Here is a 20,086-nt window from a genome sequence, read left to right on the forward strand (position 1 = left end):
CTTAGTGAAATTTAGATACCAAAGTCACTTAAGTACTTTTGGGAATTTTACACATTGTATCATCATAGGACTGTAGACAGCATTTTCTTGCATATTATATGTCATAATAGCAGAGACGGCAATAACTTCCTTAGCATACCACGCTGTATAGAGATGCATGTTATGACAGAATGTATATTAAAAATAGCTGTTGCAGAAAATGAAGATGAAATGTAAATTCCCAAACGTTATATGCATACAGAAAACGAGTATGTGTACATTTTATTCCAAAATCTGCATGTTGGGCAGAATGAACGGTAGTTAAAAACAAGTCTCGTTTTTTTTTAAAACTGTAATCGCGTAAAGTTTTACTTTCCTCACAATTTTTTCCCTTCCTAAGAAGAATCCTGACTACCTGCAAGTCGTTGAATTAATAATTCAGACAACAAACCACGCAACTCTTTCAAGCATCTGTCTTGCTTTATGTTCTGTAGCAGTTCCCTCAGCTTTGAGTTCAATGATTTATTACCATATAACCTAAACCTCTGATGAGATTATGCTGCCAATTTGTGCCCTCGCTGTGAACAGAGGTCTCCTAGAACCCAGGTTTTGGACTGAATGCGCTGAATCTCAATTAAAGGGTAACCTTTACAAGACAAGGGAAATGTTAATTCATGCTCACCTAGATGGCTTTAACCCTAGCTGAAAGCAGGGCTCCCTCCACTCTGTCACTGCAAAGTTTCGTTCCGACATTATCAGATAAAGCACTCCAGCGCAAAAACACATCCGTCACAGCAGAGAGAAAGTCCAAATGCTAATACGGCTGCTACTGATGCATTTTTAAGTTTTATTTGGGAGACAACGGTTCATTTTTAAAAATGAATTCAACGCTAGCAAAAAGGTGATTAAACTCCTCTCTTAATCCAATAGACAGGTACAATGCAAAGAAATAAAATGGCAGCTTCCTCGATGCTCGGCCTTCTGGCAAGCTCCATTCACAGTACTGTTCAAGTGCTCTTTTGGACTGCCTCATCCTGGAGGCATCTACTGTGCGCTACAAAAAGGACCAAAAGCAAATCATCTCCTTAGCCAAAGCTATCTCTGACCTTTTGGCGGCGGTGCTGGCAGACCTCTGGGTGTCCAGGATTCCTTTGAGTAAGGAAAAGCTGTTGTGAGAAGAGCCGGTCTTATCCAACTCGTGTACTACAAACAATTTCAGACTGGTTTTGGCTATTGCTCCTTCCACCCAACAGCAGTGGTGCTGCTGCTTTTTGTGATAGAAGCAATTCACTGCTAAGACCCAAACTAAGACTGCCTGCCCTTTTCACTTTCTTCAAAGGAAAAACACTGGGTAGGAATGAGTCCTAAGCGGTATCAACTAGGTTAAATGTTCTTGGTTCTCCCAAAGCTGAAAGTAGCTTTTTATTCTGTAAGCGAGGTTCTCCGGGATCTGCTCAGCCCACTTGGGCAGAAAAAGTTGCTTCTCTGAAAATACCAACATCAGGCCTCGGCAAGCAGAAAAGTTCTGCTGACTCGCTACAAGTAAAACTACTAGTCTCGTCTGAGACGAGGCCTACACAGTGTTGTAGATCACAACTGCGGGCCTGTGGCCAAAGTCACAGCGGACATGCCTGCATTATCCAATGCTCTTGTTATTTCAATCAAATAATTCTCTTTGTAAGCATATGGCTAACCCATAGGACAATTTTGTTAGTATGCTATACAGTATACTACACAGTAGAGTAGAGTAGAGTAGAGTAGAGTAGAGTAGAGTAGAGTAGACGAGGTACTTTGCTAGATACCATTTTGATTTAAAAACTATATATAGTTTTCTAATCAAATGGTACCTAGCAAAGTGTGGCAATATAAATCCATTTTCCTCTAAAAATCAAATGCTATCATCCTGGCTATGACCTTATATTTATTCCAAGTGGGCCTGCTGGTCTGCAAAATACTTGTCTTTCTGTATTGAGCAAATTATGTTAGATCGGATTTTATGAAATGCTTTTGAGGCTAATCTACCTAGATGGGCTTTGCAGAGAAAACCAGCAAATAAAAAAACAAAAACAATGCTCAGTGATACCTGTTCAGTCAGAGAAATTTGAAACAGGAAACTTGGAAACTGGTAAACTTCAATGTGTTAAGGAGGTAAAAAAGCTGTACCAAACAGCAGTGTCCTCACAGTGCTTCCCTAAATAACTGGGGAGAAGAGAGAAAGTTCTTGATTTTACAAGGGCTTTGGGCCCTGGCAACAGAAACTCTGGATTGCATCTTTTACTTTTAATATAGAACAGCATTCAAAGTTATCTGAAACTAAAAAAAAAGCAAAAGGAGGAATGAGCACAGGACACAGAAGCGCAAAGTTACTCAACGCACAAGTTATTTCCCCAAGGTGGATTCAAACAGATATTCTGTGCTAGCACAGTGACTGCAAATATTCAAAGTAAAGCAATAAGTTAGATGCGGCTCTGGGAAGAACCTGAATGCTTTTGCAAGGGATGTAAATTAGAAGTCCTGAACCCAGGCTGCCATTGAAGAGCCTCCTGTGCATTCTGCAACTGCAGGATTACTAGCTATCATGTCCCAGTTGAATTTCAACTTGGATGATTGTGTTCAGCATCCCTACGTTCCCAGTGTAATTTCAACTGGGGAAAAAAAAAAGAGCATTCGATCATTCATAACCTAACCTGATGTTCAAGTAGAGCACAAAGCAATGCCATATATTTGCTGCACTTCATCCGAGATGGATACCTTCTAGTGTTCCGATACAGACCCTTACTTACCTTTTACATTAAGCTACTACCTACGAGCAGTGAGAAAACTAAAGCACTTAGAAATCCCCAGATGAAGGTGCTACAGATGTGCAAACTAGGGGTGCACCAATAAATATTGCCTTGGTCGATACTGATAGCTGATTATTAACAAGGCATATTGCCCAATACCAATCCAATTTACAGGAGTGCAGTAAGGCAGCGTGGAGTAGTGCCCTGCAGGTAAGTCTGTGGAGGGGAAGGGGAGAGGGAGTAGATCGAGGCCCCCATGGCAAGGGAGGGAGTGGGACAGGGGTCGCTGCCCAGCCAGGGCAGTGAATGGCACCCCAGGGCCAGGACGGGGAGTGGGATGGAGCCACGTCCAGGCACTTAAAAACGGCGGCAGGGATGCTTGAACTAAAGTTTGTTGAATAAGCTTTAGTTTAAGTGCCGCCGCCGCCACCATTTTAAGTGTGGGGATGCTTCTAACTGGAGCAAAGCCAAGCTGGCTGAGGGCGGAGGCGGGCTGCCTCCTGCGGGCTCAGGGCTCTCCACCCTGCTGCCTTTGCCCCAGGAGCCACACACGGGCTGAACATCCCTTGCACGTCCAGCAGCAAGAGGCACAACTCTCTTCCACCAGTGCTGCCAGACAGGCAGGGGATATGCAGCCAGTGCATGGCTCCCAGGGCAAAGGCAGCAGGGTGGAAAGCCTCAAGCCCGCAGCCCACCCAGTGCAGAAATCCGGGGGGCACATGCCCCCGATGCCTCCACTGGGGGTGCGTGCAGTGGCAGCCCCCTATCCCTATCCCCCTCCCTGTGCCCCCTGTACGAGCTGCCCAGTTCTGCACTGCTCCCCGCCCCAGCCCTGGGTCCCATTCACTGCCCTAGCTGGGCAGCACAGCCAGCCCCTGCCCCACTCCCTCCCTCACTGTGGGGTCCTTGATCTGCCCCCACCCCCGATGTCCCATCCCCTCCACAGACTTACTTGCAGGGCGCTGCTGTCCAGACTGTCCAGCTGCATTCCTGGCTATGTGCTTGCTCTGGGGACCACAGCCAGAAGGCACATTATATTTATCAGTACATTATCGGCTACACCAGCCAAAAAACCCCCAATAGCCAATAATGTTAATTTTCCTTTTAATCAGTGCCAATCTGATATGGCACTCATTTATCAGTGCATTTCTAATGCAAACTATTGTTGTCTGACAGCCAGTAAGTAGACAAGGCACCCAAACAATGCTAAAACAGGGGTACCCAAAAGGTAGCTGATCATACCTTAATATCAAATATTAATACGGGTATAATTATATCTTTATTCAAAAGAGCAAAGGGGGGGCTTTGCAGTGAATAGTTTTCTAATGAAAACAGATGGGGGGGGTGCACCAGGATCAAGGGTCCTGGCACACATTACATTTAAGACATGATTAAGGTGTTAACTACACCATACAGCAGGGGCAGGCAATTATTTTGGGTGCAGGGCCGCTTACTAAGTTTTGGCAAGCCATTGAGGGCCACATGATAGGCAGCCCGGGGCAGATTAATATTAATTTTCTAAATTTTTAGGGGTCCCACGGGCCGGATAAAATGGCCTGGTGGGCCGCATCTGACTCGCAGGCCGCATTTCGCCCACCCCTGCCAACCAGAGTAACCTAATCACATGTTAAGGTCAGTTTATGGTGTGATAATATAGCAAAAACTGCACAAAGATATTTTTTTTAAAAAGGCAAAAAAGCTTTTTTATAGTATTTTGCTTTTTTCCATGTATAAATAGCTCATTTGTATCACCCCTTAAATTGAATATGTGGCATGCCAGGCTTGACCTATGACAAGTCACAACATTTGGCTGAGTGTAGGGATCCAGCATGGGGCAGCCCTGAGGTCCAGGACACAGTCATCCCCTACCCAATCAATGGGATCAGGCTGGAGGCAGCACAAGGTCCAGGACCCAGTGCCCCCACCTGATCCCCAAAGGCATGAATCCTGTATGAGGGAGCATCTCACCAGTCTGGGGCCCATGATATGGGATGGGAAGCCAGGAACTCCCTGTTTCCATGATAACATGGATCCTGGTGCATGAAGAGCTTTAAAGAGCAAGCCGGCAGAATTTAAAACTCTCTGGACACTCAAGCCCAGACAGCAGAGAGAGGCTACCCAGGCTGTGGCTCCTGGCACCCAGGGAGTTTTAAGGAGCATGTTGCAATAGCTTCCCATGGCTTCTTGGCCAAGGGTGTTAAATCCTGTGTACAGCACTTCTTGCTGAGCTGCCAGGGCGCAGGGATTAGAGATTCCTGATGGGGTTTAAAGTCCTCAGCAGGGGGGAGCCCTTTGTCTCCCCACCCCACTACCTGAGAACAGCTGATCTCCCAGGCCCAGCAGCCTGGCCAGGGCTCTTGGGCACAGGGTTTTGACAAGTAACTGCTGGCTTGGCCTTCCAATCCCTGCTCCCACCACCGGCACCTCCTGCCATGCCCGTGTGGTTGCGATTAGGGCATCCCATCCCACTGCACCACTAAACAAGTGTGCACGAGGGGCCCTAGATTCACGTGACAGAGGAGGGCTGTAGCACAGGATTGAATAATTCCCAACTGGAAAACAAATTTATCACTGCCAACTTCACCCCTAAGAGGCAGCAGCTTTCATTACTGACGTGGGCTGCAGCAACCTTTCATTCACGATGCAATGGGCATCTGCCACAGAGGGAAGCATGGATCAGAGCAGACCAACAAGACATCAGCCCGGGGTATGAAAGGCCTGGTTGGGTCAATGAACCAAGTTCTTAAACAGTAAGTCAGAGGTGTTACAAGCATGAAACAATCCCTTACAGCACACCACATGAAAGGCACAAACTCCAGGGAAGATATGAGTCCAAGAGGTTAATAAAGAGAATGGAAACCTTGCAAAACCCAAAAGACCAAGATGCTATTTCAAGCCACAGTCCATGATGGGCTGTGTAAGAGCCATTCTGTACAAGCTGCATGTAAAGACCTTCAGGTTAAGAAAAAAACCCCTACAATATTTATACACTCCACTGATTCAGCAGCAAGGGACATACATTAATTCGTTAAAAAGAATTGGTGAACACCTTCTCAGAAGATGGTGTCCAGCTTCACAGTGCCATCTACCCAGGCAGGTTCTGTGTCGGTTGTTAAATCAGTGATACCAAGTCGAAGAAAACATCTTCACAAAAACCAGGGGAAAGGATTTTACAGAAACCCGCTGACTTTCATCTTTGCTAAAGCCAGCTCAGTAAAGCTATAGAGGATGTAGCGGTGCAGAAATACTTCAGAAAACAGTACTGGCCTTATGAACAAACACACACCACCACCAAAGGGAAACCTTGCACAATATCTCCCAACATGTAAAGCCTTAAAACGTGCAAGACCAACATGCCTTTGTTGAAGCCAGCCACCCGTTACATCTATCGGCACTTGGAGCTTCTGTCATGGTCCATTATAAACATCCAACCGTTAAAGGTTTGTAGCAAACGAATGCTCTTTCACTGACCTCCTCCACATAAGACAATTAACAAAGCAGCATGTGACCAGCTGATATCAAGCGGTTATGTAGCAGGATTTCACCACCACTGCTGCAGGGCCAGATCCCACACCACCTATTGCACGCCTAAGTGGACACTTCTTAGGTGTTCAACTGCAATCCAGTTCCACCTTGTCCAAATCCCTTAATGCATCCATTTTTGTGCCATGCCATCATCTAGCCTTCAAATAAGACTCGAAGAAGCTAGGAGAAGGACTCACCTACCTTTTGTGCTACCAGGTTTCATGGGTCTTGAGAAAGGTAGAAGCACCTTATTCCTAAATTCCCCCCTGAAGCACTTTATTCCTAAGTAGGTGAAGCAGGATATGGCTTTTGCTCTTAATTCACTGAAGTCATTTATCGATATGACCCAACTTGATGCACTGGTATGTTGGGTTGTTCCCATGCAAAGTGCCAGTTGTATCAAACGACATCCAATCTCCAGACAGGAATAGCAGAGGAGATGCAGAAACAAGAAGCATCAGCAGAGCTATACGGGATGCTAAGGACATGAAGAGCAGAAGCTGAAGGTCAAGCCTGAAGGACCTTAATTGGCAGGCCTGTGGGGCAATGCAGAAATAGAGAAGCAGAGGGTGCTGCGGGTCAAAAGCGGAGCGCATTAGCAAAGCAATGGGAGCAGAGGTTGACTAGGAGGTCAGGACCAAGGTGGACTGGCCAAATGATGTTGAGCCCAACACCGGAAGACGAATGGATTCTGCAGGGTAGAAGTGCAGGTTGTTGATGTGGGAAGGGCTGGAATAGCAGCGGGTTTTGGAAACCAGGCCTGAGACATGGGCAGGGTCCACTGTGCTTTCCATGCTGCAGCCATCACAGAGATTCACTTTCATGAACAACTCCATACAGCAAAATGAATTAAACAGAAAGGAAAAAGAAAAATCAAAGAATTAAATGGACCGTTCCTGGAGTTATATGGCTATTTTAAAATAAAACTCAACAGTCAGCTGGGATGCCCCCTGCAGAAAGGCTCTAAACTACAGCTTTGGAGCACTTCATAATGGGCAAAATTGATCAGCTGTCAAATGAAATCTGCGCCTCCGCAGCCTTTCCCAAGTCAGGCACAGACGGGTTCAAAAAAGATTTTTGCCAGTTTGACTTTCATCGCCATATGTCTCCCTGAGCAGCGGGAACAATTAAACCGGAGGTGGAAATGCTCATTGTTTTATAGGAGTGAAGGAGATGCCCTGCCTCTTATCACAGGCACCCAAGCTTGGCAAAGGTCAGCCTTTAATAAGCAGCAATCTCTGTCCTCAGACACTAACAGTAGATCAGAAACGGTGCAAGAAAAAAATAGAAGACGTGCACGCGGCACATGTCGGCTTAAAGCAACAGAGACCGAGTCTGTGTCGATTAAAACGATCTCGGTTTCTCCTCCTCCGGGATGTAAATATTTTCAATATTTGAGAACGGATGAAGAATCCCAAAACTGCGTCTAGTAGAAGCTGAACCACCACCACCACCAGCAAAAACCTGTTGCTGGGCATCACATGCAGAATGCCTTCTGGCTAAAAAGAGACGAGAAAGGCACTTTGCCTTGCAAACAGGACACTAAGTGTGGGGCCATTCCTGCCTCCGTATTCATCCCCCCCCTCCTTCCTCACCTCCTTCCAAATTGCTGCTGCCTTAATGGCAATCTCCGAAGCAAAATCAAGAAACAAATTATTTTCTTACACATAATCCCCCTTTTGCTGTCAAGTGCCTGACCCTGGTTTGATAATCTCATTTCCTGAGAATCAAAATGCTGGAAATTTAAGCTTCCTAGAGTGTTAATTGCAGCCCTGCTCCATTGCTAATCAAAAAATTGGATGTTTTGCATGAAAATGCTGCTCTAATTAATTCTCAGTCATAAAGCGCCCCGGTTTTAATAACCCCTTCTTGATTGGATAGCCTTTGAAGAGACAGTGCAGCTAATCCGCTAAACTAGAAAAACCACACGCAGAGGAAATAATAAGTGGGCTTACAAGGTCTGAACTAGATGATTGCATTAACACTGTCAAACCACAAAAAAGTGATTTTTCCCTCTCCTTCCTGCAACCTCAAACAAAACCGTGATCCTTTGCATCCTGGGGAGACGAAAGCAGCCACCTGACAGAGGATTAATCATGACCAATAATTTTTCCCTCCTCCTTAACACAACTGAGTTTTTATATCTTGGACTGTTTATTCCTGCTTTTTTTTTTCTTTCTTTTTAAGGCATATTTTTAACTGGGATTGTCCACTTGTCATGATGTCTCTTTTAATAAGACAAGGATGCTACTTCTTCCCCTGTCCTTGCTGCCTCTGACTGACACCATATTATCATACACATCTCTAAAAGGTGCTGAACCAAATTTTCATTATACAGAATGTCAAGATTCGTTTTTGTCATCAGAGAACACAGCTGGCCTCCTCAGACAGCCTTTTGGTTAATTCAAATAGAACAAGGCACCTACACATAACTGCATTTTCCCCAGACCTGGCCTTAACATCCTGCAAATTTTAATTTACTACTTGTCAGCCGCAGATACCGTTTGCTGCTGCTACTGCTGTTGCTGCCACTGTTTTGCGGGCTCTTGATGAGAAAAGAAAAATCTTAATTAGCAGCAGTGAGCTTTGATTTCATTAATTACTCCAAAACTCAGCCATAAGGAATTTCCAACTGCAGAGCAAGCATGTGCACTATTGATCAGCTACAACAATGCCCATTTTCCCGTGCTGAGTTGTGTGATATTCGTGCCCCACGTGTTCTAGTTGCATTGACCCCGCAGCCCAGAATGAACAGTCCACGCGAGCTCAAATTTGTAGGTTTGTTTAATCTAACAAATTGTGTTAGTTCTAAAACTCCACCAAAAAGGCTCTGGGTGCCCTCCGGGCACATTCATCCCTACCATATGAGATCTCAAAGTCCAGGCTCTCCTTGCATACGGTCAAGGACCGTCCGCAGCTCCCCTTCCTCCCTGGATTTTCCGATTTTGGAAGGATCTGCTTTAGTTCCTGTACCTCTACTTGATTCACATTGCAAAATGTCATGATTGAGAAGTCTCCGGTTGAGACGTGAAAGTCAAGAAACTTTAAGGTCCTGCCCACACCTACCTGCCTCTAACAGTACAAGTTCTGGCAGCAGAACGCAGCCCGTATACAACCATCACTTTGGCATTTCTGTTGCAACAGGTGGGCCTACAGAGGACAAAGCGCACCCTGGGAAACCATCAGCTCCTACAGAAGGCACAGGAATTTTCTTTTAAGCCATCTCTATCCCTGCATGCATACAAATATATTACAGGGGTTCAGGCACGGGTCTGGGGATCTGAAGTCTTGGCTTCTAATCCTGCTTTTGACACAAACTGAGACTGAAGGTAAGGCCTTTTATCTTGTCACCCCATTTCCTGATATGTGAAATCAGGCTAGCGATGCCACCACCTCAGAGCAGCAGCCTAATTGTCAAGCAGATGAAAAACACAAGTTCAATACAAATGCTTATCACTGCTATATTAGTGCAACATATATCTATCCAGTAGTTAGGTCTCCCAAGTCCTAGACTAGGGCCCTAAACTGAAATCTCTGCTCCACCCCATACAGACAATGACCCCGAGCAAGTCATTTAGCATCTCTAAGCCTATTTTCCATCTGAGAAAAAGGGGAACAGCACTTCCCTGCCCCTTGCTATTCACCAGCGCATATGAAGAACAAACACATTCAAGCTGTAAGGCACCTGGATATGATGACAGGGATTATACAATTACCACAGGAAGACAGACCTAAGCATTTTCCAAATGCTTGGCCAGGATGGTCCCATTTCCAAAAGGTTGACGACCTAAGGAATAATTAAACTAAAAATCATTCTGTACTTCATATCACACATAAAAACTGTAGCTCGGGAAGTCAGATTACAACACTGACTTTGCTACACCGAGCGAGACCCGGTGAGCAGGAGACGGGCAGCTTAAAAAACAAGGAGGCAGCTATACCTTTGTTTCAAAGGGTAAACAGGAAGGAGAACGCCGACTTCACGGAGTTGGTTTTGCCATCAAGAATGAACTCAAAGCAAACCAATGAGCTCCCTATCAGAATTAATAAACATCTCATGACTCTCCAACTTAAACTGGAAGGAAGCCAACATGCTACTGTCAACGAAAAACAGGAAATTCTAGTCAACAACAATGGGAGAAAGTGGGCAGCACGTGAGGTACCTTCAAGTCCACTGTCATCAGTGCCTGTGAAGAGGCGCCTGGATTCTCTACCACGAAACATCAAGACTGGTTTGATGAGAATGACCGGGACATCCAAGAGTTGATCAACTGCAAGCGCAACGACATCAACTCCAAGCAAAAGAAAATGAGTCTCCAGCAAGCTAAAGCAGAAGTTCAAAGGAGGACTCACCATATGAAGAACAAATGATGGCAAGACAAGACAAAGGAGAGTCAACATCTCAGTGACATCCAAGATACGCGCAGTTTTTTCAGTGCCAATGTCAACTACAGTCCGAGCACTCAAGGAACAAACCCCTTGAGATTTAAGGATGGAGGAGACTTGATCAAGGAAAAGGGGAGCCATGCATGCCTATTGGAAGGTGCATTTTAAAAGACCTTTTCAATTAAAACTGTTGTTGACGACAAGGTTCTCAGCTCCATCCCAAAACACCCAGCCACAATCCCTCCAACCCTTGACAATGTGAGGAAGGCCATCAACCTGATGAAGAATGATAAGGCAGCTGGGGCTAATGGGATCCCCACTGAAATCTTCAAGCGGGGGGAGAGGAGCTCACTTCACAGCTCCATGCCCTCGTCTTAAGGAACTGGAAGGAAGAGGAAATCACAGATGACCTCAGGGACGCAATGATTGTGACAATTTTCAAGAAAGGAGATAAGTCCAACTTGGAAATTACAAAGGGTTTCACCTTGCCGTCCACCACGGGAAAGACTGTTGCGAGAACCCTCCTGAACCATCTCCTTCCACTTGCTGAAGAGCTCCTTCCAAAATCTCAGTATGGGTTTACGGCATCAAGAGCCACAACGGGCAGGATCTTCAGGGATTGCCAGCTGCAGGTAAAATGCTGAGAGTCGCATAAACCCATCTATTGTGGTCTTCTTCAACCTCACAGAAAAACCTATCAACTCTGTCGACTGAAAAGCGTCGCAGAGGATCCTTCCAAAGTATGGATACCCACTGAAATTTGTCACCATTCTTTGTTTGCTCCATATGCAACAGTATGCGAGTGGTCATTCTCAATAACAGATCCATCAGAGATCCCTTTAAGGTTAAGACAGGAGTTAAGCAAGGCTGCATCATTGCTCCACCACTCTAGTCAATATTCAATACCGCGATGCTACATCTGACATCCAACAAGCTTCCAGGCAGAGTGGAGCTAAGCTACTGAATGGACAGTAACCTCTTTAACCACAGCCAACTCCAAGCCAAAATCAAAATCACTGCAACCTCAATCGTTGAGCTCCAGTACGCTGATGATGATGTAGTGTGTGCTCACTCGAAACCAGACCTTCAAGCAACTGTTGATGTCTTTACTGAGGCATACGAGAAAATGCAACTGATGCTTAACAGTGACAACACAAAGGTCCTCCTCAAACAAGCTGTTAACGAGTAGTCCCAGTAATTCAGATTCAGTGAGATGCTGGAAAATGCTACGTACTTCCCGTACCTCGGAAGCCATCTCACAGAAGGCGGACGTTGGCAAAGAAATCCAACATCGCCTCAAATGTGCAAGTGAACACGTGTTTGAAGATCTTGACATCAGATCTGAAACCAAGTACGTGATTTATCGAGTTTTACTCTCCCGGCTCAGTCAAGGCATACAATCAAAAGGAGAGCAGAGCGCTTCAAGGATGTCCTCAAGGCCAACTTGAAAAAAATATAACATCCCATGAGTCCATATGGCCCAGGACTACCCCAAATGGAGGAAGAGCCTGCTGTAGGGATTTCAGTACTTTGAAACCTTACAACAACAATAGAAGATGGGACAACAGGAGTGGCACGTTGTAGAGCGAACCAAGAACTCAGAGCCACCCACCCCGTATGGAAACGCATGCCTGGCTTGCAACAGAGTCTGTCAATCCTGGGTAGGCCTCAGCAGCCATCTCTGGACCCAGAGATAAGACAATTGTGGAAAACAATCATCCTGGACCGTGACAGATTGCTAATGATGACAAAGGGTAATTCTGAGGCACCTAAAAAAAAAAATGCAGTCCTTTAAAACCACTTCCACTAATATATATTTAAACCTCAACAGTGTGCATTAGTGATCTGAATAAAGGACTTGGAGCAAGGCCTCTGAAAACTCTGACCCTAATTCTGCCCGGGTGTTGATATCCCTACTGTGAACCATCTGCCTCGCTAAAATGTTTGCATAAAATCCTACTTTGCAAGGATGTGAAGAAGTTTAATCAATGTTTAAAGGCTTAGGGCTCCCTCTGATGAAAAAAACCAGTGGGCCAAAAATCAAAAATCAAAGAGCAGCTGTGGGGTCCATTAGCCTCCATGGGAGCCACAGCTGCTCAGACGTTCTTAACATTTCACTCTTGAAAACACAAGCCCGGATATTTGACACTACTAGTTCATATCAAGGTCGACTTCACTAAGGCCTGCACTAGCATAGATAAGAGGGAGGCTGGATGCCATTTTCCATGCTGATCAGTACCCTCAAGGCTCTTCACATTTTCACAGCACATAAAATTTCTTTACAAGTTCTCCTGATAAACTGAACTGAGGCCACAGTTCTTCTGAATAAGCCGTATAACTACACAAACTCCTTTCAGGTCCCCCTTGCCGAGAGGAAATCAGATATATTTAAAAACAGCCCATAACCAACAGCATCTTTGACAAAATGATGCCGGGCTAGAAATTATCAGCAACCAAGCATCGCTGTGCTAGGCGTCTGCTGGCAAGAAGTTTTATGCCCAGAGTAATTTCCGACTTCAGGTGCTCTGAATCCTGCACACACAGGAATGACCCACTGGTAAGCAAGATAATCAGCTCCCGTTACACAACTTGCTTAAGAGAAGGCAACAAAGAAGTAATCAACTGTGCTTTAATTTTTGGCTCTCTTTTTCCTGATTTTTTTTTTTTTTGTAACTTCAAGTTGTCTCCAAAATCCTGCTCCTCTTTGCTGCCTCCCTTCAATCCTGGCATAAAACACACACAAACTGCAGCCATGTGTGTTTCTGAAAGGCAGACTCCAGGACCTTCCACACCGAATAGCTGTGCTAGGAGCCACATGAATACCAAGAGCGACAATTCGTGGACTACACGCATTTACCGCACCAAGGACTCCAGATCTGGGTTGGGGTTTTAGGCCAGTGGTTTTCAGCCTTTTTTTCATCTGTGGGCCTCTAAAATTACAAATGGAGGTGTGGACCCTTTGAATTGTAAGTGTGTGTAGTCATATACTTTTGACTGATCGTGATCATTTTTCATGGACCCCTTAGATATAGCCTGCAGACCCCCAGGGAGCTGCGGACCACACGTTGAAAACCGCCGTTTTAGGCATTACTGTAAAAACGAGTAGATGTGTCATGATTTTTTTCTAGGATGGGGATCAAGTAAAAATTTAAAAAAGGAATACAAGGAAAAATGTAACATCCTTCCACATCCTGGTAAAGGCCAAAAGAAGGGAACAACTGCCCAAAAGCTTGCAAAGAACTTCGCTCTAACTACTCAGTTGGTTTAATAAAAGATCACATCTGCCCAAAGAACCTTGCCTGTCTATGTCCGTAGACCAACATGGCTACAACCAAAAACCCTGCATCTTCCACATCCTAAACTCACCCAGTACAATAAGAGCCAGGATTTCAAAGCAACTGCAAAGACGCTCTCTCCCCTACTGGACTGGCCTAAGAACATTTTTATCCCTAGAAACTCCATTTCCAAAGCACCGTGTAAACAAAATGTGATGCTGTGATGCCGCAGACGGAAAAGCAAATAAAACTCCGGCTTGCATCTACCGATCCATCTCAGGCAAGACCCTAGAAATCATCCTCCCGCTTTACCCTGCCTTGGTGAGACTGCAGCTGGAGTACTGCATCTGATTCTGGGCTCCACACTTTAGAAAGGATGTGGAGAAGCTTGAGAGAGTCCAGAAGAGAGCCATGCGCATGATTAGAGGTCAAGAGAGCAGGCCTTATGAGAAGAAGCTGAGAGGCATAGGACTCTTCAGCCTGGAGAAGTGAAGGCTCAGGGGGGGCTTGGTGGCAGCCTATAAGTATACTGAGAGGGGAGGGGGGGGGGGTGCATCAGAAACTGGGAGAACGACTGTTCACCAGGGCACCCCAAGGGAAGACAAGGTCTAACGGTTGCAAACTGCTGGAAGACCGTTTTAGACTGGACATAAGGAAAAACTTCTTTACCGTCTGAGTCTCCAGAGTCTGGAACAGAATTCCCCCAAAAGTGGTGCAAGCAGCTACTCTGGATATCCTTAAGAAACGCCTGGATGCTTATCTAGCTGGGATCATCTGATCTCAGCTGCCTTCCTGCCCCTCGGGCAGGGGGCTGGACCTGATGATCTCACGAGGTCCCTTCCAGCCCTGATGTCTATGAAGCCTACAAAATGGAACAGACTGGGGACATAATGTTCACGCACCGCAACTACCGAGCAGGCGCCCCTGAAATGGACTGCGACAGCTTTGACAATGCACAGCAAGATGCAATCGATTGAAGGCTGATAAAAGGAACGCTACCCAAAGGAAAAAGTGTGAGCAGTTCTTAAATGTAATTTTCACAACTGGAATCTGACCAAGAAACTAGGCTAACAAGCCCACTCTTGCAAAGAGAAGAAAAAAAGAAAAGCATTATGGAAATTGTAATGAACATAAATGATTAGTTTAGTTGTAGAACATATGCAAAAACAATATCCAACATGATCACACCCTTGCCACCAGGCTGTACAAGCTCAAAGGCAGGAAATCGATTTTCTAAACTTCAGGGTGTTTTAAAATGACAGAATGCTTCCAAATAACTTGACACGGCTTAAACAAAAGCAAAGCAATCCAGGGCCTGGTTCGTCTACCACCGATTGATTTCAAAAGGATCAAACCTTAAAACATGCATGCTTCCAACCCTAACGCATGTGCAACAGAGGCTCTGACAACAGTGGGTGATCATATATTTATTTCAGGCCACAGGGAAAAGGTTAAAGACAAGGTGTCACCCTTCTCTTTGTGCATTATAAGGCAATTTAAATTAAATTCTCATTTCAAGAATTTGCCATGAATTGAATATCTAGGGGGTGTTGTACAGAGACTGATACTTTGAAGATACTTTCGGCAGATTTCTGCTCCTACCTCAACATTGCACCTTTTCTCCCTAAGGCCACAGTCTGTGGATAAGACTATCGAGAAGAGCAACTTGCAGGAGTCTGGTCTTCAGAGGAAAGATGGCCACATGCCAGCCTTGCCCCAACCTGACTGAACAATTCAATTATTTTTAAAACGGTAAAATTGAAATGCAGATCTTGCTGTGGCCCAGGGCTCAAGTAGATAAATGGACTAGTTGAAAGGGAACAGCAGTTTATAATGGAAAGAGAGAGGCTTGAACATTTTTATCATAAAGAGTTAAGAGGGAAAACTTTTCTCTGTGGCAAAACAGCAAATATTTCTTGCAAAATTCACCTGTCTCCATCCTTCCCAAGCCCCTCCATTCAAACTTCTCATGTCCTCTTGCATCATATTCAAGGTCTTAATACTCATCCCCAGTCACATTCGGGAATCTTGAACCCAAGCGTAGACTTAGTTATGGATCTATAAGGCCCACACATTTCCACCCCCATCTTAGGTCAATCCTTGTCCTTTCTCCTTCCCATCCTCTCTAGCACTATACCTAGGGCAGTCTCCATGACTATCTATCAAATGCCCTTTCTGCCCTACTGATGTTTCCCTAGAACACACTTCTTCGCAGAAATCCTCCTCCCCCCATTTCTCTTAAAAGTGTTGTCCCCCAGATTGTCCTCCTTCAAGGACTCCTTACAGGATGAGGACTTAAAGTAGTTAGCTATTCAGAGCAACATTTCTCATGCACGTTGGAAAAGCTGGGATTTTGATTGTAGCCGTGTTGGTCCAAGGTCATCGGCAGGCAAGGTTCTGAGTAGATGTGAGATTTTTTTTATTAGAGTAGTTGGAAAAAAGTTCTTAGCAAACTTTCGGGTTGGAAAAGCGCATGCCACAAAGGAACAGCTCCATGCAAAAATAGCTCTCAAAGTAATATTGGCATAACTGCATCATGAAAAAACCCCAACACTTACATGATTCATCCCAGCACCTGGGTCCAAAGACAAGCAGGTGGGATAGGTTAATACTCCTGTTTTCTAATGTGTTTTTAGTCCATATAAGATTAATTGAAAATCAGCCTATTCGTGAAGCAACAGACTGATTCTCCTTGAAGACAGGAGTTGGAATAACACTCGCTAGACCTAGACCCCTGGAAGACTGTCGTGGGTGGAGGGCTCTTGCCTGCTGGAAGGTGGTAACTTCTCTCAAGAACTCCTGGGTTCCTAGAGATGGGACCTGTTACTCCATCTCAACAGTGGGATGCAGCTGTTTGTATAGGTAAATGAAAGGTAAGGGACACACTATGAAGTACTTTGAAGACTGTTGTACTGCACTGGACAACTCAACTGAATTAAGAATGGAAAATGTTACATTAGAAAGGCAAGGATTTTACTAAATTTGAGAGCAGAACTGTGCAATTGCAACAGGAAAGCACTTTTGCATTTCCCTTCCGCATGGTATCTGATCACCTCCACTTAGTACAGCAGTGTTTTACTTATCCTGTTCTCTAATGGGATTTCATACAGCCATTTGCACACAGAGACATCATCATGTCTGTCACCATGAGCAAGTGCACGTGACACATTTATACCGCTCACAACTTTAACCTGCAAGGTGAAGGGCTGTTTGGCTGGATTCCTCCTAAGTGTGCCTTGACTATAAGGCACCTCAAAAAGAGTATCTTCACCTGTCCCTTTTTCTGATGAGCTACCAAATCACGATGAGGGACAACTACCAATATCAAATATCTATCTTACGGGTTTATACGGAACCAACCGCGTTCCAGGCTAGAACTCGGTCTCTGCCCATAACGTTTGAGCAGCAATGGCTTCAAACAGAGTTTTCATATCGCACTCATTACATGGTGACAAATGCAGTATAAGAAACTGGATGTTATACAGAGCCAAACCAACTTGGATTTTTGTAGATATTTTTGTGAAGATCTTCCCTAATATCTCACCCATTCTGCTTCTTGCAAAACAAGATCTCCCTTGTAGGATACGGCTGACAGGAAGAAGCTTGCAGTTGTGCTGTGTTCGGTGCAGAGACACCTCTATACCAATTTGTACAACAGTATGCACAAACCATTTTGCGCAAACAACACAAGCCAATAAGAATATCGCAGCTCTCCAAATCCTCCATTTAAAAAAAGCGTGCGCATTTAGCAGGGAGACAGAAACCTTCCTCCTTCTAGCAGCTGAGCCATGTAAAGTAGTGTGTGCTCCTCATTGCCAACACAGCTGGTTCTTGAGCTCAAAGCAGACTCAGGCTTTCAGACACAAAAGGTCCTAAGCTTCAGTCCATGGGAATAATCTAACATAACATTTACCACAAACTGTATGAAAATGAATTTCAGGTAAGGAAACAAACATCAAGCTGCCAAATGTGTTATTTATATTAAGATTCTTCTCCATTTCAATTATTGTTTGAATAGTGTCCTTTTCGAACTCAGATCTTTAGCATATACTATGAGGTTGGGGGGATAGAAATGCACACCTTTTCCCCACCTACTTTGAGTGAATAAAAGATTACGAGCTGACCAGGTTTGCAGAGTCCTGCACTACGGCCCTACACATGGTTAGCTCGACAGATGCTACCAATTTTTGAGGCCAGCAGAGGCAAGGCCGGTAGATTCTTGGCAAAAGGAATCAACCAAGCGAATGAGCGATCCAGCTGCCCACCTTGAAGTTCTCCGCTCCTGCTGTAGAGCTCCCGTCTCTGCTCGCGCAAGTAGGCGCTCATGCTAATAGCATGGGAGGATGACTCAAACCTGCAATAAAAAGAATCGAGTCAGTCCACTAATACACATCTTCTTTTCTGCAGACTCAGGTGAGAGCTATAGTACGAGGACTCTGCAGGTACACCGTACTACACCAGAGCGCATGATAGAGAATGCCGCTGTCAATGCTGTGTTTTTGCCAACACTGTCTACTCTAGCCTTCCCCAAGGAATATAACCTCTGCTGGCAAAAACACAGCGTCGGTTTTCAGCAGCAAAGCTAGGATGGTTGCCAATTCTTGTGCTTTCTCTTTCCCATCCTTTCTATCACATCATCGTTCCCCTGGCCAGCCGAACCAGGCTGGCAAGTCAGCAGCGGAAACTGCCATAAAGGACAAGCTGTTCCATTCGACCAGGTAAAAAAGTTACCGTTAACACGTCACTAAGAAGCGAGGTGCATTTGAAGCAGAAATGAACCAGCAAACTGGTGGAACCCACACAACCCCATCCCTGCACGGACAACATCTCAGATGTTAACAAAGAAATGCTGAAGACACCGAGTGAATGCCAACAACGCTTCTCTGGAAAACTGGGAGGAGCACAATATGCATGTCTGGGTTTTCTTGCTCTAGCAGTAGGCAAGACGGACCCATTGGGGATGGTCTGTGGAAGGATCCACACTGCTGAGGATCTATCCCCACCCCCCCACTGCTGTCAGCAGTAGCAGTTGGGGAAAAGGTAGAAAGCAGCAGTCTTCCAGTTTCCCAATCAGAGCAAGGAGCTAAATCCAAGATGCTAAACCTTGGACACCTCCTCTCTAGGGAGCAAGAGCAACCACATAGGAAGGCTTCAGAGACTCTCCTCACCCTCTTCTTCACAGCTCTGAAACCCAGACATTGCATTTTTCCCCTCTCACTTCCAGTATTAGCACTGGTTGTCAGGTTTCCAAATCACAACCATCTGCCTCATCTCACAGAGCTCCTCATTTCCTCCCTCCCCTTTTTCTTGGTCCTTCTACTAGGTTCCAGGTCCTCACTCCCATCTCTTACTCGGGGACACCTTCCCACCTCCTACACCTCTTTTATTCTATCAATTATTTGTGGTTGAGTCTCAAAACAGTTTGGTTAAATAGAAATAAAACAAAATGTTTCAGCTAATAGGTTCAATGCTCCAATGCTTGTGAAATGTGTATTTATCATTGTGCTGCTTGTACATCTTATCCCGTTCTGGCTTTCTTACACAGGAGGGCATGTGCCACGTGGCATGCGTCTGCTCTCCACTGGGAGCTACTACAGTAGTAATTGCTACATACGGAGGGCCTTTTATGTGAGGAGCTCGAAATCCATTAAATTAGCTATGCTATGTTACAAACTTATGAGTCCTAGGCCCACTTCACAGATGGGGAAAGTGAGGCACAGAACAATTACACAGATTGTCCACGTGCCAGCAAGTCGGTCTCAGAGCAGAGAAAAAAGCATGAAGTCCTGAATCGTCCTGTTGCACTGCAAGACCGTGCTCGTCTTCTGAGACATGCTATCCAGCAGCTACAAGATTAGCTTCCGGGAAGAGATCCCAACCTCTTACATATCAAACATCTCTATCAGTCTGAGAGTGAGAGTGAGGCTTCATCTTCTGTTCAACTGATTTCCAAAGCGAGGAGTCTAAAAGCAGATATTCTTATGACAAGCGGATGGCTTCTCTAAATTGGAAACAGGTGATGAAAATGCAAGAAAGAGAGCCTAGCAGTCTGGAGAGAGAAAAAACCCCCACTAAAGATGGAAAAGACGAGAAGAATAACACTTTATCAAACATGTACATCCCTTGACGGACTAAGAA

At 45.1% G+C, this 20,086-nt stretch overlaps 1 protein-coding gene across 2 annotated transcripts in view; it reads right to left on the reverse strand.

Moving 5' to 3' along the window:
- The window catches only part of EXOC4 (exocyst complex component 4), a 558,473-nt gene that overhangs the window by 381,394 nt on the left and 156,993 nt on the right, over nt 1-20,086 (reverse strand). For both annotated transcript variants that reach the window (XM_059725748.1, XM_059725747.1), the window contains exon 9: nt 18,214-18,302. In XM_059725748.1, coding sequence (XP_059581731.1) covers nt 18,214-18,302 — 89 coding nt within the window. The remainder of the gene's footprint in view (nt 1-18,213; nt 18,303-20,086) is intronic.

Source organism: Alligator mississippiensis, chromosome 4 (genome assembly GCF_030867095.1).
Source record: "Alligator mississippiensis isolate rAllMis1 chromosome 4, rAllMis1, whole genome shotgun sequence".
Classification (NCBI taxonomy): domain Eukaryota; kingdom Metazoa; phylum Chordata; order Crocodylia; family Alligatoridae; genus Alligator; species Alligator mississippiensis.